Genomic DNA, 27984 nt, shown 5'->3' with positions numbered 1-27984 from the left:
TTGTGATACAATAAACCTTGAAAGAAGATAAATCTTCATCTAGGGAGATAGCACGAAACATGAGGATATATAAAACAACTGAGACTGGAAATATTCAAGGCTGTTTGATTTCTAGTCACTGATGAGTCTAGAGGAAAGTTTGAAAAAGAAGAAGCAGGCTTACAGGAAAATTTCAGAAGACTGAGAAATGAGTGGATGGTATGAGCTTAGAGCTAGTAGACAGATTACTACTGAGAGACTAAGAGACACAGAGAAGAGACTAAGAGATACAAAGGAGAGATTGAGCTGAGACACTGAGGAGAGCCAGAGAGAGAGTGAGTCAGAGAGACTAAGAGACACCAACAAACACTGAGAAGGAAGACTGAGAAGGACAAAAAAAGACAGAGACAGAAAAAGACAGAAGGGCATATAAATAAAGGAGAAAGTAAAAGGATAATTATTTTGTTGGTGTTGGGTAAAGAGACTTTGTGAAGATTTGCAGGCAAAGAAAAAAAGCTAACAGAGAGAAGAAGGAGATATCAGATGGAGAGAAGACTAATGAGACTAACGAAGCATCATTTCAGAAAAGGTGGGCAGAAAGGGTTCAAGAAACAGCATGACACGACACTCACAAGGCTGTTTAAGACAAAAGGGAAGAATGCTAAAGAAACACAATGAATAGCATCAAGAGAAATAGTAAAGAAGTTATATGCTGCAATTCAATGGAACATCATCAAGCACACAAAAAAACTTCAATAAATATTTGCTAAAGAAATCATCAAGAGAGTATTGATTGTCAACCTGTCAGTCTTAGCCAAGTTCTGCTGAGCTATTAGCAGTCTAAACACAAAAAAAACATGCCTATCACATTTGCAGCTAGCCTTAGATTTCAACTGTCTGCTTGACCATCTACAATTCTATGACTCTTAGGCATCTCACCACTCAGCTATTCAAACCAAAACGCTGAATTCACCAAACGCTTCCTTCTCCCTCATCCCCCCACATCCAACCATTCCCTAAGTAACAAGGTGATTTTTTCACTATTTTTAAAAAATTGACACATAAGTGACAACAGCATTATATTCATTTCAGATGTATGACATAATGATGCAGTATTTGTAATATATATTATGAAATGATCTCCATAATGTCTACTTAACATCCATCACTATGCATAGTTACAAAAAAATTTTTTCCTTGTTATGAGATCTTTTAAGATCTACTCTTTTGGGCTTCCCTGGTGGCGCAGTGGTTGAAAGTCCGCCTGCCGATGCAGGGGACACGGGTTCATGCCCCGGTCCAGGAAGATCCCACATGCCACGGAGCTGCTGGGCCCGTGAGCCATGGCCGCTGAGCCTGTGCGTCCGGAGCCTATGCTCCGCAACAGGAGAGGCCACAACAGTGAGAGGCCCGCGTAACGCAAAATAAATAAATAAATAAAAGAAAAAAAGATCTACTCTTTTAGCAACTTTCAAATATACAATACAGTATTATTAATTATAGTGACCATATGTACATTACATTCCCATGACTTATTTATTTTATAACTGGAAACCTATACTTTTTACCCCCTTCACCCATTTTCCCCACTCCCTACACCTGCCTCTGGCAACCACCTATCTGTTCTCTGCATCTACGAGTTCAGTTTTTTTTAGATTCCACGTATAAGTGAGATCATACAGTATTTGTCTTTCTGTGTCTGACTCAGTTCACTTAGCATAATGCCCTCAAGGTCTATCCATGTTGTCAAAAACAGGAAGGTTCCCTTCTTTTTTATGGGTGAATTATACGTATTTTTTTCTTTATCCATTCATTCATCAATGGGCACTTAGGTTGCATCCATGTCTTGGCTATTATAAATAATGCTGCAGTGAACACTGGAGTGCATAGATCTTTTCAAGTTAGTGTTTTTATTTCTTCAGACTCAGTAGTGGAGCTGCTGGATCATATGGCAATTCTATTTTCAATTTTTTGAGGATTCTCCATACTGTACTCCATTGTGGCTACATCAATTACATTCCCACAGATAGTGCCCAAGGGTTCTCTTTTCTCCACACCCTTACCAACATTCGTCATTTCTTGTCTTTTTGGTAATAGCCATCCTAACAACTGTAAGGTGATACACAGTTGCAGTTCTGATTTGCATTTCCCTGATGATTAGTGATGCTGAGCACCTCTTCATGTACCTGTTGGCCAACTGTATGTCTTCTTTGGACACTGTCCATTCAGATCTTCTGCCCACTTTTCAATTAGATTTTTTTTTGCTGTTGAGTTGTACGAGTTCTTCATATATTTCAGATATTAACCCCTTACCCAATACATGATTTACAAATATTTTCTCAACTTGGTAGGTTGCCTTTTCATTTTGTTGATGGTTTCCCTTGCTGTGCAGAACTATTTTAGTTTGATGTAGTCTCACTTGTTAATTTTTTATTTTGTTGCCTTTGCTTCTGGTCTCACATCCAAGAAAATCACTGCAAAGACCAGTGTCAAGTAGTTTACTGCCTATGTTTTAGTCTAGGAGCTTTATGGTTTCAAGTCTTATGTTCAAGTCTTTAATCCATTTTGAGCTAGTTTTTGTGTATGGTGTTAAAAAGCGGTCTAGTTTCATTCTTTTGCATGTGGCTGTCCAGTTTTCCCAACACCATTTATTGAAGAGACTGTCCTATCCCATTGCATATTCCTTGGCTCCTTTGTTGTAAATTAACTGACCACGTATGTGTGAGTTTATTTCTGGACTCTCTACCCAAGTGATTTTTTGAAACATAAACCAGATCCCTTCAATGGCTTCCCACTACATTTAGAATATAATCTACACTTCTAACCCAGAGATCTATGAGGCCCTGAATATTCTGGCTCCTGTTCCATCTCTCTCCAATTTCATCTCTAGTTACTTCACATACTACTTTACTATCATTCCAGCCAAACTGGCCTTCTTTTAGATCCTGCAATTCACTAAGCTCCTAAGTCACCCTGTAGACTGCATTTGCTGGTCCTGCTTAAAGGAATACACCCATCCCCTACACCATGCCTTCAATTTCTTGAGATCTCAGGTTGAATGTCACTACCTCAGTGAGACCTTCCTAATACCCCTACAACCAAACTGATAAAAAATGGGTTCCTGGGCTTCCCTGGTGGTGCAGTGGTTGAGAGTCCGCCTGCCGATGCAGGGGACACGGGTTCGTGCCCCGGTCCAGGAAGATCCCACATGCCGTGGAGCAGTTAGGCCCGTGAGCCATGGCCCCTGAGCCTGTGCGTCCAGAGCCTGTGCTCCGCAACGGGAGAGGCCACAACAGTGAGAGGCCCGCGTACCGCAAAACAAAACAAAACAAATTTAAAAAATGGGTTCCTTCCTGTGGAATCTCATAAGAATTCTGTGTGTTTCTTTCACAGTACCCAATCACAATTTGGAATTATTTATTTATTTGTTTGTTTGTTCAATGTTCACCTCCCTAAGAATGTCTAATTGCAGGCACCAAGAGGGTAGAGACTGCTAAATCTCCAAGAGCCTAGTGCTCTGTAGATACTTAGTCATTTGTACAACCAAACAATACTTTAAGAAAAGTTTGCAATGTTTTTTTTCTTCTCAGATTGAAAAAAGTGTCCAGAGAATGGCTAAGAAATCTAAACAAAGCACAATCTCCAGAAAATTAAGAAATGTGTTACTAATCAGAAGAACATCATAAAACCTGACAATCAAAATAACTCAAAAATTAGGCAAGTACTTATTATATGCCACCTAAGTAGATGATGAGGATGCTATTATAAGACAACAGACCACGTCCAATGTATCAAATTTTTCTAAGAACACAAAATCTCAAGTACAAACTCCCAAGTCTCGAAAAATAAATAGTTTGCCTATTAAAAAATAACTTTTTGTCTATTAAGTCAATTCTAGTTTACTGAAATGTTAGTGAAAATTGTCAGTTTAGGGAAGGAGAGAAAACACAATTCCAGGCTTCCATTTCCAGATTATAGATCCAGGCAATGGACAGTCTTTACATCTGAAAGTTTAATAGAAGTAGAAGCAGCAAAACAACAGCAATCACTTGGGTTTTCTTGGATGACCAAGTGAAAGGCCATTTGTTACTGCTAAACTAGTCATAAAATATTTCAAAATATGATGTTGAAAGTCAACAGAATAGATGTTCTTACTACTGCTGTATAGTATGGGAAAATATGATGAACTAAGGGCTACAGATTTAACTTGCATTGTACCTTCAGACAAATAATTTCACCTCTCCAGGTCACACTTTCCACAGTCATAAGGTGAGAGGTTTGTACCAGATCCACTTTAACAATCCCTGTAGCTCTAGCCATATCTCATAATACAAGTATATAAGTAAATACATGTCAAACTAAAATTTTCTCTGGTACTAACCAATGCAAATAAGGCAAATGTTTTTTCCTTTAAAAATTCTCAAAACCAGTGTTCTAAATTTTAATAACATGGTAAAAATGTTTTGTACTGACAAATAAAAGTACCATAACTGAAATCTTACTCATTCCATCTTGAATTAGAATATCTGACATTAAATTTGAACCAAATCAATAATGATGCTCACCGATACTGATATGTCCTCATTTTTTCTCTTAACACTGGAGTCAAACAAGACATTTCTCCCTCGTCTTTCACAGTCTTGATATACAATTAGTCGAATTTGGCTTGGATCAAACTCTGGCAAAGGCCAACTTTAAAGAAAAATAAAGATTCATTAGAATTACTTTAATAAATATTCCACATAAACTCCCAGAAATAAAATCTATATAATGAAACCCAAAGTTGTACTACTGCTCAAGATAACACAGAAGAACTTTACATAAAATACCACCATTTAGTTTTACCATTTAGTTTAGGACTGAAAATTTACACAGCTATGACATTTTAGATTAAAAAGAAAGAATAAAATCTGTGGCAAGTATCACTCAGTGTATATAAAATATAGTCATCCCACATGAATCTAAAAATAGCTAACAATAAAAATATGTCAGTACATTTAATATAATGAAAATACATATTAATTTCCTGGCATGGACTCAGATGGCATAAGGCTAACCCAGATTTTTAAATACTTTTGTTACTTTAATATCAAAATGAAAAAACAGAAACAGCTTTCAGTTTAAATAATAATTATAATAATAATAATATAATATAAATTATATAAATAATTTTTATTTATATTATATAATATATATTATATAATATAATAATATTTATATAAATAATATATTTATATTATAAATAATAATAATATAAATTCCTTATAAAACAAAAACAAGTAAAAAAGTGATGAACAACAAAATGGGGTAGAAATCCTCATATATAGTTGGTGTGAGTGAAAATGGCATAATCTCTTTAGAGAATAGTTTTTTAAATATGTACACTAATTAGACAAATCTAGTAAAAATGAAGTTGACCCAGCAATTCCATTCCAGAAAAGTATGCCATTATACAAGAATGTTCATAGCAGCACTGTTCATAATAGCTGAAAACTGGACACTATTCATATACTTACCAACCAAATGGGTAAATATTCATACTATGAAACACCACACAACAAACATAATGAATGAACTTCAGCTACAGGCAAAAACATAAATGGACTGTAAACAAAATAAATTAGACAATGACACACAATGACACCCATAAACACAGTTCCTGTATTTTGCCATTTATAGGAAGATTTAAATCAGGTAAAGTTTTGTCAAGGGATGAATATTTAGTTTTTAAAACTATAAGCAAAACAAAGGAAATGATGGCTTCAAAAGTTTGGAGAGTGGCTATATCTGGGAGTTAGGTGAGGGTGGTGGGGGTTATACCAGGAGGACTGGGGCAGTGATGATGTTCTATTTTTTGACTTGATAATGTTTACACAGATACAGTACCCAAAGGAAAAAAAAAGAAAGTCCACTGCATTTGTTTTGTGTACATTATATTTCACAATTAAAAAGACTAATGGAGTAAGTGAGATGAGGAGGAGAGGGAAAGAGAGAAAACAATGAATTGTATGATGGAGATAAGAATCTGGTGAACTGAAGGCACTACAACATGTAGGACAGTTGCCAAGAAAGAAGAGAACTGTCGTTCCAGGAGCTGTCTGTTGTTAGGCTGAATGGTCAATTCCTCACAATTCATCAGTCACAGCTTTTGATTGCGTTCCTTCATTTCCTTAAGAGAACCTTAACCCTAACCCTATTGATGCATGTTTAAAAATCCGTAACTGGCAACATAACACATCTTCATCCCAAATCTTGACAGCAAATACAATTTTAGTTTTCCTGTATTTAATCCTTAGCAAATGTCTATGAATTGATGAAAGACTTATCCTAGACATTCAAGCTAAACCAGAGATTCATCCTTAGACCACAATGATTTGCATCCCCCTGAACAGCTTTTACTAAACTGTGCTTTGATGTTATGCAAAGGAAACTATAAAAGGACAGACTGTTTTGGAATTAAAATCAGGAAGCTGGCCTCAAAGAAACCAAGAAAGAGGAGCACTTTAGAGAGGAAGAAGAAATACCACAGTTGTTACTAAAAAGCATCCACTAGCTTTAGAAACAAAGAAATCATTGGTGACCATGGCAAGGACAGTTCTAAGGACAGAGTCCTGGGGTCAAACTGCAGAAAATTGAGGACTAAATGAGAGTAAACAGTGAGTTTAAGACAAATGTCAAGGAAAGAGAAAAAGAAAAGGAATCATGAAGTAGAGTGACAGCTATTTTGTTATTAAAAAGGACACATCTGAACATGTTTACATATTGATGACAAAGAATGTGAAGTGGAAGGGAGATGGTGATTGACAAAGTAAGGCGTCTAAGGAAGCGGATGAGGACAGGATACAGAGTACAGATGAAAGGGTTAACCTCAGAAGAAATGATAACCCCTTTGCTAGGATAAAAAGGAAGCAAACATGGACATGGATACAGAAAGATTTATAGATATGAACGTAAGGATGAGGGGACTCATGTCTAAGAGTCCTATATTCTTTGTAAAGTAGGTGAAGGAAAATAAAGGATAAGTTGTAAAATGTGGGGACAGTAGAGAGTAAAAAGAGAGCAGTCTTTATGGCAAAAGAAAATATGTTGACTAGGAAACATAAGATTTCTTGGAAATTCTCCCCTTTCCCCACTGTTAACCACTAGTTTGTTCTCTGTATCTGTGAGTCTGTTTCTTTTTGTTATATTCACTAGTATGTTTTATTTACACATATAAGTGATATCATACAATATTTGTCCTTCTCTGTCTAACTTACTTCATAAGCATGTGGGGTGATGAAATGTTCTGGAATTAGATAGCAGTTATGGCTGCGTAACTCTGTGACTATACTAAAAAACCACTGAACTGTATACTATACACAGGTGAATTATACAGTATGTGAAATTTATCTCAACAATAATAAAAAAGTTAGAATGCTTTGCTCCTGAACTTATCTAAGCATTTGTAAAGTACTCTCTGTTAACTCAAAACAAGATTATATGTAAAAGCTTAAATTATAAAGCTTCTAGAAAGAAACAGAGTATCTATACAATCATGGAGTACAAAGAGTTCTTTAAAAAGACACAAAAGTTATTAAGCATAAAAGAAAAATTGATAAATTGGACTTCATTAAAATTTAAAACTTGCATATCAAAAGGCAAAATTTTTTAAAAAGGCAAGCCATAAACTGGAAGAAAATATTTGCAATGTATATAAATGACGAAGTACTTGTAAACAGCCTACACAAAGAACTCCTACAAAGCAATAAGACAAACCATTCACCCAATTTTAAAATGGGTGAAAGGCTTGGGCATTTCACATAAGGAGATATATGAATGGTGAAGGAACAAAGCACATGGAGAAGATGCTAACAGTATTAATCATCAGATAAATGCAAATTAAAACCCTTCCACAAAAGACTAATAACATTAGTTGTTGGTAAGAATATGAAGCATGTGGAATCTTATACATTGTTGGTAGGAGTATAAAAGGGTACAACCATTTTAGAAAATTATTTGGCAGCTATGACCCAGCAATTCTTTTCATAGATACATATCCAGTAGAAATGAAAATATATGTTCAAAGACTTCCATAAAAGTGTTTCGTGCAGGGCTTCCCTGGTGGCGCAGTGGTTGAGAGTCCGCCTGCCAATGCAGGGGACACGGGTTCGTGCCCCGGTCTGGGAGGATCCCACATGCCGCGGAGCGGCTGGGCCCGTGGGCCATGGCTGCTGAGCCTGCGCGTCCGGAGCCTGTGCTCCGCAACGGGAGAGGCCACAACAGTGAGAGGCCCGCGTACCGCAAAAAAAAAAAAAAAAAAAAATGTTTCTTGCAGCTTTATTCCTAATAGCAAAAAACTGGGAACACCCAAATGACCATCAACGGGAGAATGGATAAACAAGCTATGATACATTCTACATTGAAATACTATGCAGAAATAACAAGGAATGAACTACTAGTCATAACATAGGTGAATTCTGGAAGAATGTTGAAAAAAATCCCGACACAAAAGCATACATATTGGTAATTCCATTTATATGTAGTTCTAGACCAGGTAAAACTAATCTATGGTGATAGAAACCAAAGCAGTGCTTGGGCAGGGGCAGGGTGTGAAGGGAAAGGACTAGAAAAGTATATGAAGGAACTTTCTGGAGTGACTGAAATGTTCTATATATCTACTAGGGTTGTAGTTAAACAAATGTATACATTTTTCAAAATTAATCAAATTATACACTTAAAAATATGTGCTTTTGGGGCTTCCCTGGTGGCGCAGTGGTTAAGAATCTGCCTGCCAATGCAAGGGACATGGGTTCAAGCCCTGGCCTGGGAAGATCCCACATGCTGCAGAGCAACTAAGCCTGTTCTCTAGAGTCCGCAAGCCACAACAACTGAGCCCATGTGCCACAACTACTGAAGCCTGCGCACCTAGAACCTGTGCTCCGCAACAAGAGAAGCCACCGCAATGAGAAGCCTGCGCACCACAACAAAGAGTAGTCCCCGCTTGCCACAACTAGAGAAAGCCTGCGCACAGCACCAAAGACCCAACACAGCCAAAAATGAATGAATGAATGAATGAATTTTTTTTAAAGTGTGCTTTTTAAGTAAATTGTACCTCAATTTTTTAAAAGGAGAGGATTGTGGGAGAAAACACTATATATATGGTATATATATAGTGTATTTACATTATAGACATCAAAACCATGGATTCACATTACAGAGATCTCACTAAAACAGAGATATTGAACATTTACCATGCTCAAAGCACAATGCCAGGCACTGGGAATATTTCTGTGCATTCATTCACCGACTTAAAAGCATTCATTAAGTATGAAAAGAAAAACATGACTGTGAAAACGTTCACAGTCTAATAGGAAGACATATAAATAATTTCATCACTGTGATACAGTCTACGACTGAGCAAACTTATAATGTAGACAAAAAGGTCTGCATAGGGAGGTCAGGTATGGACTCACTGAAGAACAATAATAAATGATACACAATGAATAATAAATAATAGCTAACAGTTATACATTATTGTATACCAGCTACTGTTCTAAGGGCATTACGTATGTTAATTCATTTACCCTTCACACCACTGATTCATCGTCACAACTTTATTCCTATTTTATGCGCGAGAAAACTAAGGCATAGAGAGATTAGGTAACCTGCCCAAAATAACACAGCCAAATACATGGTAAACGGCAAAGCTGGGTTTAGATTCCAGGCAGTGTGTCTTTGGAGTCCACAACCATAACTATTACTCTGTACTATCGATTAAGTACTTAAAGCCTCTCAGCTTCAAGTTGGGAAGAAGGGTATTCTCTTTCCTGCAAGAAGAAAACATCATAGGCTGTAATTCTTAGTGACCCTAGCTCTGGAGTGTGCAGTGAAGCAACAAAAGCTACAAAGGCAGGCTGGCGCCAGATCAACACTCAGAACCATTTCACACAAACATGTAAGGACCTCACCATTCAGGCAATGAGTAAATAGGGTGTGAAATAACAGGTAACAAGATCATTTTGTGCCTTTTAGAAAATCACATTGACAGAAACTTAGAGAAATGACTAGAGAAGGAGGCCTGGAGGTAAGAATAATGTTCTAACCTGAACCAAAAAATAGCACTGAAGATAGAAAGGGACAGAGCTAGATGTTATTTAGGAGACAGAGAAAGGACTTGGGGACTGGATATGGGGAATGAGGGAAGAGGATGCCTGACTCTTAGGTTTCAGATTTGATGAAAAGAGAGAGGCAGAGAATACAGGAGGGAAAGCAAGCTTGGGATAAGAGTGTTTATAGATTGAGTTCAAGGGGCCTGTGAGACACCTGCAGAAACACCTCTGATATTTTGATGAAAAAATGCTCTGGAGTTCAGGAGAAAGGCTTAGACTAGAGTTCTAGATACAGGAGTTATTCACACATAGTTGGTAGTGAAATTATTCAGGAAGAACACATTAATCAAAAAGAGAAAAGATATGGATAAACAACAAGACCCTACTATACAGCACAGGGAACTACATTCAATATCCTGTAATAAATCATAATGGAAAAGAATATGAAAAAGTGTGTGCATGTGTGTGTAGACACTGAATCACTTCGCTGTACACCAGAAACAACTAATGCAACATTGTAAATCAATTATACTTCAATAAAATAAATTTAAAAAAAAGAAAAGGTCAAAGAAAGGAAAGGATCAATAAACCAGAATTTTAAGACATAGCAATATTTTAAGGACAGAGAGTAGAGAAGTCACGGAAGATCAGTAAAGACAGACCACAAAATAGAAAAGAGAAAACCAATGGTAAAATATTATTTCAAAACTCAAGGAAGACGAAGATGAAAAAGGAATAATGCGCAGTGCCAAAGGCTGCAAAAAGCCAAAATTTTTATAAAGACTACAAACATCCATGGGATTTAGCAATTTGGTGGTCTTTCGTACTCTTGCAAGAACCATTTCAGTGGAGAGTTGTGGTGGGGGTGGGGGTAGTTACACAGCAGTAGCAATTGATGAAGAGAAAAGAGCTGAGAAAGTAAGATGGTAAGTATTATATATACTATTCACAACGGTTTCCCTTTAAAAGGGGGAGAGAAATAATGTGACCATACAAATGATCATCTAAACTGCAGAGTTTGGGGACTTCCCTGGTGATCCAGTGGTTAAGACTCCACACTCCCAATGCAGGGGGCCTGGGTCTGATCCATGGTCAGAGAACTAGATCCTGCATACCGCAACTAAAGATCCCACATACCACAACTAAAGATCCCTCATGCTGCAACTAAGACCCAGTGCAGCCAAATAAATATTTTTTTTTTAAAATGAGGTTATAATAATAATTAAAAAAAAAACAAACTGTAGAGTTTTGAAAGTAAAAGACAGCCCTAAACACACAAGAGAAACCTGAGATTATCTTGGGCAACCAAGATCTATGGTCACCCCAGATAACTAAAGAAGAGGTGGGGCTACAAAAGGCTGTTTCTTAAAGGAAAAAGATATATAGATATAAAACATATATATATATATATATATATATTATTGTTTGTATGTATGCATCTATCTATCTATCTAAAGGGAAAAGGTATATACTTAAAGATATGTATTTCCAGACTGAATGGAAGAAATCAGACAAAGCATCTAAAAGTAACCAGAGAGGAGTGTTGGACTAAGATCCCAAACAAGTTAGGATACAGCACTCTATGCACGGCTAATGAACTACAGAAGCACTTAATGAGGCAGAAAAAAAAAGACCTATAAATGAAAATTACTGCAGATAGGTGTGCAAGTAGGAGACAACAAATTGAGCATTTACATTGATTTCTGTTTTCTCTGAAAAGCAGAATCAAGAATGTATACAAGCATATATGAGCTTGGTGGTCTGAACTGGGGTACAGGGATTGAGAGATAAAGGTCTGGCAAAGTCATCAAAAAATTAGGAAAAGTGCTAACCTAAGTAAAGCAAAAGCACTATCAAGCCATAGAGAGGGCCCAGCTGAGTTGAAAACCACTGGCTTCTTAAGCCAATTGTCTGTTGATGGGCACATGGGTGGTTTCCATGTCTTGGCCATACTACCCCAAGCAATCTACAGATTTAATACAATCCCTATCAAAATACTTATGACATTTTTCACAGAACTGGAAGAAATAATCCTAAAATTTACATGGAACCACAAAAGACCCAGAATTGCCAAAGCAATCCTGGGGAAAAAGAGCAAAGCAGGAGGTATAACCCTTCCAGACCTCTGACTATACTACAAAGCTACAATAATCAAAACAGCATGGTACTGGCACAAAAACATAGATCAGTGAAATGGAATAGAGAGCCCAGAAATAAACCCACACACCTACGGTAAATTAATCTACAATAAAGCAGGCAAAAATATACACAGTCTCTTCAACAAGTGGTGCTGGGAAAGCTGGACAGCTATGTGTAGATCAATGAAATTAGAACATTTCCTCATACCATATACACAAATAAACTCAAAATGCTTTAAGACCTAAGTATAAGACATGACACCATAAAACTCCTAAAAGAGAACATAAGCTAAACATTCTTTGACATAAATTGTAGCAAAGTTTTCTTAGATCAGTCTTCCAATGCAAAAGAAATCAAAGCAAAAATAAACAAATGGAGCCTAATAAAACTGAAAAGCTTTTGCACTGCAAAGGAAACCATCAACTAAACAAAAAGACAACCTATGTACTGAGAGAAAATATTTGCCAACGATGCAACTAACAAGGGGTTAATATCCAAATTACACACACAGCTCAATCAACTCAGTATCAGAAAAAAACCAAACAACCCAATCAATAAATGGGCAGAAGGGGTTTCCCTGGTGGCACAGTGGTTAAGAATCCACCTGCCAATGCAGGGGACACGGGTTCAAGCCCTGGTCCTGGAAGACACCACATGCCACAGAGCAACTAAGCCCATGTGCCACAACTACTGAAGCCCGTGTGCCTAGAGCCCATGCTCTGCAACAAGAGAAGCCACTGCAATGAGAAGCCCACACACCGCAACGAAGAGTGGCCCCCGCTCACCGCAACTAGAGAAAGCCCGCACACATCAACAAATACCCAACTCAGCCAAAAATAAAAACAATAATAAAAATAAATAAATAATAAATGGGCAGAAGACCTAAATAGACATTTCTCCAAGGAAGACATACATTGCAGCAACATGGATGGACCTAGAGCTTACCATACTAAGTGATCTAAGTCAAAGAAAGACAAATAACATATGATATCACTCATATGTTGGAATCTGATTTTTAAAAATGATACAAGTGAACTTATTCACAAAATAGAAGCAAACTTACAGATATCAAAAACAAACTTATGGTTACCAAAGGGGAAACATGGGGGGGAGGGAAATATCAGGAGCTTGAGATTAACATACACATACTACCATATACAAGACAGATAAGCAACAAGGACCTACTGTATAGCACAGGGAACTCTACTCAATATTCTGTGATAACCTATATGAGAAAAGAATCTGAAAAAGAATGAATACATGTATATATATAACTGAATCACTTTGCTGTACACCTGAAACTAACATAACATTGTAAATCAACTATACTCCAATAAAATAAAAAAATAAAACTTAAATTAAATTAAATAGGGTTTCCCTGGTGGCACAGTGGTTGAGAGTCCGCCTGCCAATGCAGGGGACACGGGTTCGTGCCCCAGTCCGGGAGGATCCCACATGCCGCGGAGCAGCTTGGCCCGTGAGCCATGGCCGCTGAGCCTGTGCGTCCGGAGCCTGTGCTCTGCAACGGAAGAGGCCACAACAGTGAGTGGCCCGCATATCGCAAAAAAAATAAATAAAATAAATTAATTAAATAAATTTACAGGGAAAATGTAAAAAAAGAAGACATACAGATGAAAAGATGCTCACCTTCGCTAATTATTAGAGAAATGTAAATCAAACAACAATGAGGTATCACCTCACACAGGTTAGAATGGCTATTATCAAAAAGCCTACAAAAAATAAACACTGGAGAGGGTGTGGAGAAAAGGGAACCCTCCTACCCTGTTGGTGGCAATGTCAACTGGTACAGCCACTATGGAAAACATTTATGGAGGTTCCTTAAAAACCTAAAAATAGAGCTACCATGTAATCCAACAATCCCACTCTCCTGGGTATATATCTGAAAAGAAAACCCCAAAACTCTAATTCAAAAAGATACATGCACCCCAATATTCACAGCAGCACTATTTACAACAACTAAGACATGGAAAATCAAAGACTTTAGAATGATCCTTTATTAACTAGAAGCCAAACTCTGACATCTAATTCACCATATTTTCCACCTCATTGCATTGCCTCTTTTTATCAGAATTTAACTGAAGACATAATTAAGCCTAATCATTAACAGTGGTAAGCACAATATAACCATTCACAAAAACTGTCTATATACTACAGCAAAGTTATCTTCAGTATTAAGCTATTGTACTCAGCATAATATTAAACATTAGTAAGAAGACTGTTCAGTGATGAACCACAAATTATTTTGACTTTACACAGATGTTATTTATAATTTATGTCAGCTTATCTGCTCTGTATGTCTTTTATCTGACACCTTCAAAGAATGTTAATGAAAAATAAACATGCTGGAATAGACATCTCCCTTTACACAATGACAGAGCAACTCAGAAGACCATATGAATTTCTATAATACATGTTACTGGCTATGAAATTAAAGCTAAATCATGCATTCTCAATGAGAGCAAGATGGCTTCCAAAGAAGCAAATTTGGTTAATGGGGGGAGAAGGGGGAAAGAAGACCAAAACCAAACTTGGGTGTTACAATGGGTGTGGCCCTCCAAAAGGCCATAATACGTAAGAAAATACACAGTATATCTATCTGTGGTATTAAAAGTTCAAGTGGGGAGGGTGGCAATTAAGGGGAAAAATGTCTAAAAAAAGCTCTCTAGCGGGATAATAATGTTAAAAAAAAAAAAGACTGAGAAACACCAGACTAAACACTAGTTTGTATCTCAACACATTACCTAAATAAGACATTTTCACTTCAACTTTAATAATCTCTTACTAAACAGTATATTCAGCAAACCTATGGATTTTAACTTCATTCATTCAATAATTATTTGTACAGTGCCTACTATGTACCTGGCACTATGTTAGTTGTTCTCTCCTGAGCCTTATCCATCACTGGTGTCTCAGTGAAATGGAAACATGCAAGATGATGAAGACCAACTCTGAGAAAACATTAACAACCTGTCCTCTTGCGAGAAATGGAGAGAGCAGCCCAGTTTCAAAAGCTATGCATGTATTGATAGATTAATTGCCTCAGTACTGGAAAACATTTTGAATTTGATAAAGGATAAATTACTGGGGAAGGAAGGAAACAATGGTGCGAGGAAGAAAGAGAAGGAAGAATGCTAAATTAGGCTACAAGTGACAAGCAAAAAGCTTTCCAAACCTAACACCGACATGCCAAGAACTGGTCACCATCAGAACCTCAAAGCACCAGAGCCAAAAGTACCAGAGCCAACTGGAGAAACATTTTCTGTACATGGGGAAAGTGATCTGAGTTTTTTAAAACCTGCAGACAGATTTTGCTTTAGAAAACTCTGCTGCTAACTAGCCAATGTTTAAATATATCTCCTGAAAGCAAAGTATATAAGTCTTACAATGCTTTTTAGTTTAGATAACATTTTAATTTTTTGGTCCCATGATGGAGAAATAACATTCACTATTCCCTCTGTAAAACACACTGACCAGCAAAGGACTGGCAAACGAATGCATATTTACATGCTTTAAGCTGAAAATAAAATGTTACAATGTATACAATAAATTCCTCACTTCAACTGACTTTTCCACTAAACTCTAAGTCCCAATTGTATCAGATAAGAGAGCTTCTTATTTTCCTTTTGATATATTTACTGTGCATTTAAAAAAATAACCATTGTGAACATATGGTCTATATCAGCAATTCCCAATCATTCTAGTAAAAGGACACCTTTTTAATGTTAAAAAAATTTTAGCATCCAGTAACTGAGAAAATGACTGAAAGCTACTATAAATTCAATATAGTATTAATAAAAGAACATAAATACACGTGAATTACATATGCATCAGACAACTGCTTACTCAGTTTATAGACAGTACTCAATGTTTTTGTAGAGTTATGGACCCAATATGATAACTCTACCCCAAATCAAGGGTTGAAAGACCTAATGTCAGAATATATACAAAATTAGAGGAACCATATACAGAAAATAATAGGAACCATAAAATACATGTAAACGTTACATTACAGAAAGTTTTTAAAGAATGGAAAATATTGATCACTATTCAGAGTATTACTGCATTTCTGCTAGGAGTCACACAACTAAAGAAGTGCTTAAAATAATTAATTTTCTTGGGTACATAGGATCACCAGTGACAAGGTGCTGTTATTGCACCAATTTTGTTTTCAATATAATTTGACTGATTTTGTAAACAGTGGAAATTCCTCCCAGATTAACAACTTGTTAATCATTTTAGTTTATATTTTGTTTTGGCTTTTCATGTTTCAATAGCTTCCTGAATACTATAGTTAGAAGCTGACAGAGATAGCAATATAACAGAACTTAAATTAATTCACTGAACAAATGAGTGAATGAGTGACTATTTCAGGAGATACCATTTTAATGCTGGAAGCCTACATTATAGACTTTATGTAGAGTAATTATTTCTGTATCTAAGGAATTATAATCCTCTAACCTGACTGAAAAATAATCCCATGATTTATTTACTAATCTCAGTTCCAAAGAATTTAGGTATCAATTTAGGTCTTTTTCTTCTCAGAAAAATCTTAATTTTCATATAGGCTGCTAACAGCTAATGATTCTTCTCCAACTACATTTTAATAAACTAAATATTATAATAAAACTAGTTAATCTTTATTTTTTAAATCTGTATTTATTTATTTAGGCTATGCTGGGTCTTCGTTGCAGTGCACGGGCTTCTCTAGTTGTGGCATGCGGGCTTCCCTAGTTGTGGCACCCAGGCTCTAGAGCATGTGGGCTCAGCAGTTGCGGTGCATGGGCTCTCTAGCTGTGGCATGTGGGATTCTTAGTTCCCCAACCAGGGATCGAACCCAGGCCCCCTATATTGGGATCGTGGAGTCTTAACCACTGGACCACCAGGGAAGTCCCAAAACTAGTTAATCTTTAATATTTTAATTATTTTCAGTCATACTAAGTTCAGTTATACCCAGAATATTAATGAAATCCTAATGACTGTCATTTACATTTCTATGACAAGTATAGTCAGCTACTTGGCTATAGGATTACTATCTTCATTTAATCAAATTAGGTAATACATGTGAAAAAATACATTTCTATGACAAGTATAGTCAGCTACTTGGCTATAGGATTACTATCTTCATTTAATCAAATTAGGTAATACATGTGAAAAATACCGTAAGATAAAAATATAAATTATTACCAGCATTAGGTAAAATCCCCAAATCCATTTATACTTATCCCATAATCTAACATGTATAAAATAATATGCACAAAGTAAAATTTACATAAAGTATTTCAGAGAAGGAAAAGTGACAATGTATAACATGAATTCTTTGTGAAATGGAACCTCAGCAACAGCAAATTTCCATACCATGAGAGGATACCATGTTATCATATCTGCTATCATATTTTACTTAGTATTTTTCAGCAACACCTAGGCCCAACTGAAATACACCTAACCTATGTGGTTTTTAACTTTCTGACATTAATTCTACATACCTGAGAACTTAAACTGCAGTGAAACACTGGAAGAATGTTTAAAAGAGCTAAAACAATTGAGAGAGCCAGTATCCATGTTGTTCAACTGGGTTACACATATTGAAAAAGTATTTTTAAATATTTTTAATCCTACCTTCATAGTAGGATTTATTTAAAATATAAAATCAATGTAGCTTAGTCTAAATTCACTACTAATTCAAATCATTTAATTCTAGTCATAAATGTGTGGCGACACACAATTAAGATGTTTACAAGAGCATCAGAAATACTACCAGATGGGGCTTCCCTGGTGGCGCAGTGGTTGAGAGTCCACCTGCCGATGCAGGGGACACGGGTTCGTGCCCCGGTCCGGGAAGATCCCACATGCCGCGGAGCGGCTGGACCCGTGAGCCATGGCCACTGAGCCTGCGCGTCCGGAGCCTGTGCTCCGCAATGGGAGAGGCCACAACAGTGAGAGGCCCGCGTACCGCAAAAAAAAAAACAAAAAACTACAAGATAAATTCAGGTCTATATCAGTAAAATTAAAAAATAACATCAACTATAAAATAACTGGATTATAATCAATAAGCTGACTAATACAATGTCAAGTTTTCAATTTAAATTTTATTTATAAATATGTATATGAGATAAACAAAAGTACACTGCTCTTCAAATAGCTGTATTGAGCACTCCTACATACACATGAGAAAGAAGAGCAGTAAATGACAGAGAGTAAGACACACATAACGCCCAGACTAAAATGTACTATTTATAAATTAGAAACTTTAAAATAATGAGTACCACCTGCTCAAAACATTCTCAAGCCCTTCTAATTAAATTTATAACCATAACTTTAATCAATTATTCATAAAATAAGTCTATCTAAAATCGCAGGATTAACATTGTTACATCACTAAATTTATAACTAGATTTGGGCTGATTTTGACATTAACAACATTTGAAAATAAAATCTTAAGCTGTATGTTAGTAGCATCTCTATTTCTCTTAAGCAATTATGCTTTTCAAAATCCCTAAAAACTCCAGTTATGTACAACTGCCAACCCAGGTTAATAATAGCAATGAACCATATTCATCTGAAACCACAAGACTGTCAGGTGACATACCAAGAAGCCTGAATTTAACTCAAATAAAAGCCTCTCCATGCTGCAATGCAAAAAGGCTTAATCCTAGCAACAAGGCCATGGGACACTGGGAGCTTTTAAGAAATCTACTGCCAATGACAAAATCTATTTTTTGCAAAAGGTCCATCTATCCAGTCCTACCATTTCATAAGTGATATCCTGTTCTTTTGTTTCACCAAAGAATCTGGGATTTTTACAGAAACAAATTATGACTGACTACTTTTCAATTCCTTTGTCTCTTCTACTAAAAATATATGATTAAAGAAAATCAACCTGAGTATTCTATAAACCAAGTGCCGTCCTGGCAAGTGGTACAGACTAGGAATGCCAACTTGTTTTAAGGGTTCTTTAACTCAAAAAGGGCAGGTCCTAGGCAGAGTACTCAGGCAACCATAGCTAGAACCCAACTCTTTAACAACCCCCATCTATGAGGAACTCAGGGTCATCTAATAAACAAGAAAACAGAATAGTGCCTTTGTCAACTTCCCTGTGTCCCAACTCTGTCATTTCAAACAAGTACACACACACACACATTCTTAAAAGCCACAAGTTTGTGTTCTACCCAGATGACACACAACTAAAAAGCAGGCCCTAATGATCACAGGACCCAGAAAGGTCAATATGAAAATTGGTTCACAAATCTGAACTCTACGTTGAATTCACATAGACAAGTCTAACACAAAATACTACCTTTGAAGTTATAAACTTCAATACATCTATCAAGTTACATTACTTGGTTGGTTCATGAAAAAGAAACATTTCAGCTTGCTTTAAAAACACTGTCTTTCTCTGGGTTTTTGCATTTTAACATATATCAGCATATTCTTCCAGAAAACATGGAGGGTGCATCTGTGTATTATGCTGATGTGACAAATGCAGTAAGTAACAGAAATGCCTTAATATAATGAGCTATTAAACCAAATCCTAACAGACAATATGCTAAAACCAAGAATCATTCCCCACATCCAACATGACAGAAACAGAATGGGCTCTCAATAAGCCAAACTTGGATTTAAATCCCAACTCTGCCACATACTGACTGTGAGCTTAGAGAAGTGTCTTAACTTTCTAGTCCTCAGATTCCTCATCTATAAGACAGGACTATCTCTTTGATTAGTATAGGGAGAGTGTTTTATCTCAACACTTAAAACACTGTCACACAGATCAAGATTTCAATAAACATTTGGTGAATTACTGACACTGTTACTAGAAGTATCTCTTCCAAGTACAATGCCTTCTTGTCCTAGTTATAAAAACTATAACTTTATTTTAATTGTAATACTTTATAATTAATTCTAATAGTCCTGGTACTTGTTAAAGATATACAAAATCTGCCACAGTGGTTCTAGAGCTTCACCACAATTCATTAGGCAGAAACTTTTAAAATCCATCTTTCATGTGTGGGGGGCAGGGGATATATGGGAAATTTCTGTACCTTCCATTCAATTTTGCTGGGACCTAAAATTGCTCTAAAAACTTAAGTTTATTTTTTTCAGTTATATTTATATATTTTTTCAAATTATTTTCCATTATAGGTCATTATAAGATATTGAATATAGCTCCCCGTGCTATATAGTAAATCCTTGTTGTTTATCTATTTTACAGTAGTGTGCATCTGTTAATTCCATACTCCTAATTTATCCTCCCGACCCTTCCCCTTTGGTAACCATAAGTTTGTTTTTCTACGTCTGTGAGTCTGTTTCTGTTTTGTAAATAGATTCATTTGTATTATTTTTGAGATTCCACCCAGAAGTGATATCATACAGTATCTGCCTTTTTCTGTCTGACTTATTTCACTTAAAACGTAAGTCTGTTTTTAAAAATCTATCTTTTTTTTAACACCTTTATTGGAGTATAATTGCTTTACAATGGTGTGTTAGTTTCTGCTTTATAACAAAGTGAATCAGCTATACATATACATATATCCCCATATCTCTTCCCTCTTGCGTCTCCCTCCCACCCTCCCTATCCCATCCCTCTAGGTGGTCACAAAGCACTGAGTTGATCTCCCTGTACTACGTGGCTGCTTCCCACTAGCTATCTATTTTACATCTGGTGGTGTACATATGTCCACGCCACTCTCTCACTTCGTCCCAGCTTACCCATCCCCCTCCCCGTGTCCTCAAGTCCATTCTCTACATCTGCGTCTTTATTCCTGTCCTGCCCCTACTTTCTTCAGAACCAAAAGAATCCATCTTCGATTACTTAAGTTAGAAGCCTGCATAAAGACATAAAAGTAAATTGAATAAATTTACAGATCCAACATTTCAGGGCTCATTCATGACAGACTTGTGATACAAATCTGGGTTTAATATAATCAGATATAAGCATGTTTGCTGCAGCACTAAATGTATTAAGGGGAAAAAACAAAAACAACTAAACTGCCCATCAATAAGAGACTTGATAAATACACTGCAGTACCTTCATTCAGTGGAACACTGTGTAAGCCTTTAAAAGTAAGCCTTTAAAAGAGCTGTATATAAAGATCTCCAAGATCTTTATATACCTTGGAGGATATATATAACCTTGAAGAAAACAAGGTTCAAAAGAACATGTATACCATCAGACTCTCCTCCAAGGAATACAAAATAACTTGATAACCTTCATAATCTTATGGCAGAACAAGATGTGTTTTTTCACTGAAAAGTTTCAGGATAGAAAAGAACTAGCCAGAGAAAAGTCTGATGTCCACTAGCTCAAAAACCAGCAAAGTACCATAACACTAAGAAACAATGGAAGAAAAAGGACGTGTTCCAAAACAGGAAAAAGAAAGAGGAAAGCCAATAGCTGAATTAATTAAAAGTTTACTTCTCTAACATCAACCTACAAAAGTCTCCATTCACCTAGATGCTCAACCAAAAATCCAGAGGTCACCAAGTCCTGTTTATTCTATCTCCTAAATGTCTTGAGTCAGATCACAACCACTGTCACACTGCCACCATCCTAGTGTGAGCTACCATACTATCTCACTGCTTAAATTAGTCTCCCAGTCTCTTCTGCTTTCCTCCAATTTATTCTCCACAGTGTACCTAAAGTGGGAAAACCTTAATATGTCACTCACTTAACTTAAAAATTCCTGGTTAATACCTCATTGCTCTCTGGATAAAGATCTAACTTCTTAATAGATTTGGTTCTTACCTATTCTCTCCTCCCACCTCCTGTCATATCCACTTCAATCAGTTCTTTAAAGGCAACGTTTTCACTTCAAGCTTCTTCACTGTGTTTTTTCTTTGGTCTAGCACACTTTTTTCTGTCCTCCCCTATTAGCCTGGTTCATTTTTCAGGTCTCAGCTTATATGTTACTTCCCACAAGAAGCCTTCCTCGTCATTCCAATCCTCCACCCTACATCTGGAATAGGTTCCCTTCCCATGTGCCTCCACTGCATTCCTCTCTCTACCTCAATAGAGCTCTAAACTGACACTCTGTACATCCTCCATTCTGGCATTGAAGAGACTACTGTCGTAATTGCCTATTTATTGTCTCCATTTCTACTGGACCATAAGCTCTGTGAGGATGGGACCATACTTCTCTTGTGCATAGCTATATTCTATGGTTGACATTTAGTAGCCTGTCAATAGATCAAAACTAAAAACTAATGTTTGAATGAACTCTCATGAAATGTTTTTTATCTTGAGATTATTAATGTTAACAAAACATGAAATAGGATTTTGGTTTAGTTTTTTGTTTAATGAGAATGAAAAAATATCTCAGTACCTACTTGTCATTTCAAGGGGGTAATGCATTCAGTATTCCCTCCCAACTCTTTATCCTTAAAAGAGAGAATAATTATTCTAAACATAATATAAACTGACTACACAATCCTCTTTTCTTTTGCCAAAATTCGGGGAGAGGGGTCCCAGACATAAATATTAGGGGGATTTTATGTGAAGCTAACAGAACGTTTAACTTTAAATGTCCCTTCTTCTCCTTTAACTTTCCCTTTCAGTGCTGATCAAATTTAAATTCATAAATATTTTTTAAAGAGTTTTTAAAATATTTGGAACTCACATAACCTGGCCTCCAACTTTTACCAGCTTTGGACATCATTTAAGCTCCTTATTTAAGGTCCTATGTGCTTACCCATAAATTGGTTAATAAAATTTCTTTCCTCTACCAACCTCAATAAAGAGTTGTGGGGAGAATCAAATAATATACAAGAAAGCAATCTATAAACTATTACTTCTGGCTTTGCCTACTTGGGGACATGGCATTCATTCTACAAGAAACCTAGAAAACCAACATGAATAAAGCCAGAGAAGAGCGTGCAGAAAGGAGTTAACATGGCAAGCCTAAGTCTGCGATCCTGAGAAAGGCCTGCTTGTAAGATTGGCCTTTAGCTGGCATCTGGGAACTTGACTGGTAAACAGTTTTCTACACTCATACGAAACTTCCTCTAAGTGATAAGTGTGGTTTACTATAACTAAACAACTGTACAAATTATGGTGTATGCTGAATACCTGCGTTTCTTCTGGGAGTCTGGATTTTGATACATGCTGGTCAGAGATTTCTACATGACCAGTATCTAATAAAAACGTTGGGCACTATCTGATCAGTCCCCAGTAAATAGCACGTCATTGCTGAAGAATTTAAATGCATCCTGTGAGACTCCACTGGGAAGGGGTACTTGGAAGTTTGCACCTGGTTCTCTCTGGACCCTGCTCTGTGTGCCTTTTCCTTTGCTGATTTGTATAAGCTTTGTATCCTTTCACTGTAATAAACTTTAGCTCTGAGTTTGACTATATGCTGAGTCCTGTGAGTTCTTCCAGTGAATCAATGAACCTGGGGTGGTCTTGGGCACTCCCAACACAATAAAGAAAATGTATTCACAAAGTACAATGTCTACCTGTCTGGAATGGGGATACAGCCTGCAATACAAAGACAGAAGTAGTCCTCTTTTGTCCAGTATCATTAAAAAACAAAAGCAAAAAGTGGGTAATGTAAATTGGTGCAGCCACTATGGAAAACAGTATGGTGGTTCCCAAAAAAAAATTTTTTTTTAAATTTTAAAAAAACTACCATATGATCCAGCAATCCCACTCCTGGGCATATATCCAAAGAAAATAAAAACACTAATTCAAAAAGATACATGTGTCCCAATGTTTATAGCAGCAACATTTACAATAGCCAAAATATGGAGCAACCTAAGTATTCATCAAAAAAGATGAATGGATAAAGATGTGATACACACACACACACACACACACACACACACACACACACAGGAATATTATTCAGCCATAAAAAATAATGGATTTCTGCCATTTGCAACAATGGGGATAGTGAAATAAGTCAGAGAAAGACAAATACTCTGTTACCACTAATATGTGGAACATAAAAAATAAAACAAACAACGAAAATAACAAAATAGAAACAGACTCACAGATTTAGAGCAAAAACTAGTAGTTACCAGTGGGGAGAGGGAAAGGAAGAAGGGCAAGATAGGGATAAGGGATTAAGAGATACAAACTACTATGTATAAAATAAATAAGCAATAAGGATATATTGTACAGCACAGGGAAATATAGCCATTATTTTGTATTAACTTTAAATGGAGTATAATCTATAAAAAATACTGTATCACTGCTCTATACTGAAAACTAAAATATCATGAACCAACTATACTTCAATTAAAAAAAAGACACTGGGACTTCCCTCGTGGTGCAGTGGTTAAGAATCCACCTGCACATGCGGGGGACACTGGTTTGATCCCTGGTGGGGGAAGATCCCACATGCTGTGGAGCAACTAAGCCTATGCACCACAACTACTGAGCCTGCACTCTAGAGCCCGCAAGCCACAACTACTGAAGCCCATGAGCCACAACTACTGAAGCCTGAGCTCCCTAGAGCCTGCAAGCCAAAACTACTAAGCCCGTGTGCCACAACTACTGAAGCCTGAGCGCCCTAGAGCCTGCGAGCCAAAACTACTGAGCCCATACGCCACAACTACTGAAGCCTGAGCACCCTAGAGCCTGCGAGCCAAAACTACTGAAGCCTGCGCACCCTAAAGCCCACGCGCCACAACTACTGAGCCCATGTGCTGCAATTACTGAAGTCTGCGCACCTAAAGCCTGTGCTCCGCAACAAGAGAAGCCACCGCAATGAGAAGCCCGCGCACCATAATGAACAGTAGCCCGCGCTTGCTGCAACTAGAGCAAGCCCGCGCGCAGCAACAAAGACCCAATGCAGCCAAAAAGAAATAAAATTTTTTTTAAAAAAGACACTAATTGGGCTTCCCTGGTGGCGCAGTGGTTGAGAGTCCGCCTACCGATGCAGGGGACGCGGGTTCGTGCCCCGGTCCGGGAGGATCCCGCGTGCCGCATAACGGCTGGGCCCGTGGGCAGTGGCCGCTCGGCCTGCGCATCCGGAGCTTGTGCTCCACAGCGGGAGGGGCCACAGCAGTGAGAGGCCCGCGTATCGCAAAAGAAAAAAAAAGACACTAATTAATCCAAAAAAAAAAATCTTTCTGTTCAGTTGTAGAATAAATAACTGTTTCCATCCTACCCTGTCCCTCCAGTTACTCAAGCTCTCTAGTTCATTCATTCCAGTGCAGAAGCCTTCTGGCTAAGCTAGACTTTCTGCAGCCTGACACTTCAATGTTCCCTTTACTACCAGCTACATTTTCCTAGATCCCATACCTTCAAGACAACCTCCTGGCTGTGCTTTCCAATCTTGAATCCGTACTTCTACCATATCTCCCCATCATAATCTTGCTTTTTCAACTGAAAAGCCTTTCTATTAGAAAACTGAAACATCACAGAGTGGCCTAATGAACCACTGCTGTTGCCTGGCACACCTCTAATATACCTCTTACTCATTATCTAGCGAATGCCCCATATTTAGCCCTATCATTGTTACTGGACACTATTAAGGTTTCACCATTATATCCTAAAATCTCTACAGTCATTCATATTGAAAACTAAACTAAGACTGTAGGTTAAGACTACCAACTGTTCCCTAGGGTTTTGCCCTCCTTTCCTTTTAATAATAGAACTATTAGAGTTTTCAGACGCACATGGTTACCTAGCTAGAGACTACATTTTCCAGCTTCCCTTGCATCTCAGCATGACCATATTACTAAATTCAAGTTAATGGACTACAAGAGGAACTAGCATGTGCAACTTCTAGGCCATCTCCCTAAATACAAACTGCTTTCCTTCTTCGCTCCTTGCCCCTTCCCGATAGCTGGGAAACAGCAACAATTAGTGCAGCCCCCTTGGACTCAGAAAGGGAAACCACATGATAAACATGGCAGAGCTGTCCTAGCACACCTACTAGTTTGGATCATTAAATGACTTCATGCAACTGCACTGTCTACAGGCCAAGAATTACCTACCTACTTCTTGTTTTTTTTAAATTAATATATAAGAGAGAGAGATCATTTTATCTTACTTTACTGTACTTTGCAGTCTCTGTTACAAACCTTTGCTTACACCCCAATACACAGTTACATAGTCTGGGTTTGAGCCTCACTTCTTAGGCAAGTTGTTTTCCCTTTCTACGATCAGAATCCTAGAAGACCACTTCCAATTTTGAAGTTATAATGGGTATACACTGCCCTCTAATTTTTGTCAATTCAGAGTTTTTAAGAGTGCAATGTACTGGACAGATCACTATGCTATATTTCAGGACTGTAAATTTACAGAGTAAGCTTCATATTTACGACCATGCACTTAAGTATGAGAGTGTCTTAGGATGCCTAACATAAATTTAGAAATCTTATAAACATAAATTCACATAAACACATTTTATGGGAAGGAGTATAGCAATTAAGTGGTTTTAAAACAGAAAGACCAAGGTACAAGTCCCAGCTCAGTCATTTATTAGCTGTATCGTTAAATACTACAACTATTAATGTAAATAACAATACTTATGTCATGCAATTGTTGTAAGGATTTAGAGAAATTTAATATGTATGAAGCATACAGCACAATGCATGGCATGTTATAAATATACAATAAAAAGTGACTATTAACTGATTAATTAATTGCATTTTACTCACTGAACACACCTAAACTAGGGACCTATTTTGTGCCAGGCACAAAAATAAGCTTAAGATATAAAAATACTTATCTTTATTCTATGCTTCCAGAAATATTAGCATTACAAGTATCTATCTTTATTATTATTATACATAAAAGTCAAAACTGGCTTTTGCAGAGGTAAAAATGGCCAGCCCAGCCCTGGAAAAGCCTATAACCTAAGAAGATAGGGTATGTGCTAAAATATTAATTGTTATATGATGAAGTATTACAATATATTATATATCCTAAATTCTTCAGAAATTTCTACACTTGAGGGGGTACTGTGATATGAGGAGGCAGGCACAGCACTGACTAGGCCTTGTAAGGTAAGAGTAATATATATGCAGCAGTTTCACTGGCTTACTAAACCCAAAGGTTGTATACAGATTTCGAAAATAAGAATGGAGAGGTAAAATTCACCCAATGAAATTTTCACATACAAGAATTCTAAAACTTTCAGGTATGTGCAAAAAAACAAAACCCCCAAAACCACGAATATAACATATTCTTTAGCAAGGGAGTAACACAGTATAGGTGCTATTGAAAAATAACTGAGGACTTCCCTGGTGGCGCAGTAGTTAAGAATCCGCCTGCCAACGCAGGGGACACAGGTTCCGGCCCTGGTCCGGGAAGATCCCACATGCCGAGAAGCAACTAAGCCCGTGCGCCACAACTACCGAGCCTGCGCTCTAGAGCCTGTGAGCCACAACTACTGAGCCCACGTGCTGAAACTACTGAAGCCCACGTTCCTAGAGCCTGTGCTCCGCAACAAGAGAAGCCACAGCAATGAGAAGCCCGCGCACCGCAATGAAGAGTAGCCCCGATCTCCGCAACTAGAGAAAGCCCCCGTGCAGCAACGAAGACCCAACGCAGCCAAAAGTAAATTAATTGATTAATTAAAAAATAATAATAGTAACAGAGAGAACCAGCCTGAAATTACCAGGACTGGACCAAGGATGATGGTAAGGGCAATGGTCAAAAAAGGAGTTGAGAGAGCAAAAATCAAAAACATTCAGTGAATAATTAAATGTGGTACTAAGACAGTGTTAACTATTCCTCAAATAAGTGGTAGAAATAAGAAGCCTAAACAATTTGATTTTGTAATTATCCTAAGGCACTGGCAGGATGTCA

At 37.2% G+C, this 27984-nt stretch overlaps 1 protein-coding gene across 2 annotated transcripts in view; it reads right to left on the bottom strand.

Annotated features, from left to right (window-relative positions):
• FNIP1 (folliculin interacting protein 1) overlaps positions 1-27984 on the bottom strand; it is a 132349-nt gene that overhangs the window by 73543 nt on the left and 30822 nt on the right. For both annotated transcript variants that reach the window (XM_082837188.1, XM_082837189.1), the window contains exon 2: positions 4545-4671. In XM_082837188.1, the coding sequence (XP_082693314.1) occupies positions 4545-4671 (127 nt within the window). The remainder of the gene's footprint in view (positions 1-4544; positions 4672-27984) is intronic.

This window comes from Leucopleurus acutus (assembly GCF_964270905.1).
Source record: "Leucopleurus acutus genome assembly, chromosome: 3".
NCBI classification, from domain to species: domain Eukaryota; kingdom Metazoa; phylum Chordata; class Mammalia; order Artiodactyla; family Delphinidae; genus Leucopleurus; species Leucopleurus acutus.
This window is presented reverse-complemented; position numbering and strand designations above follow the sequence as displayed.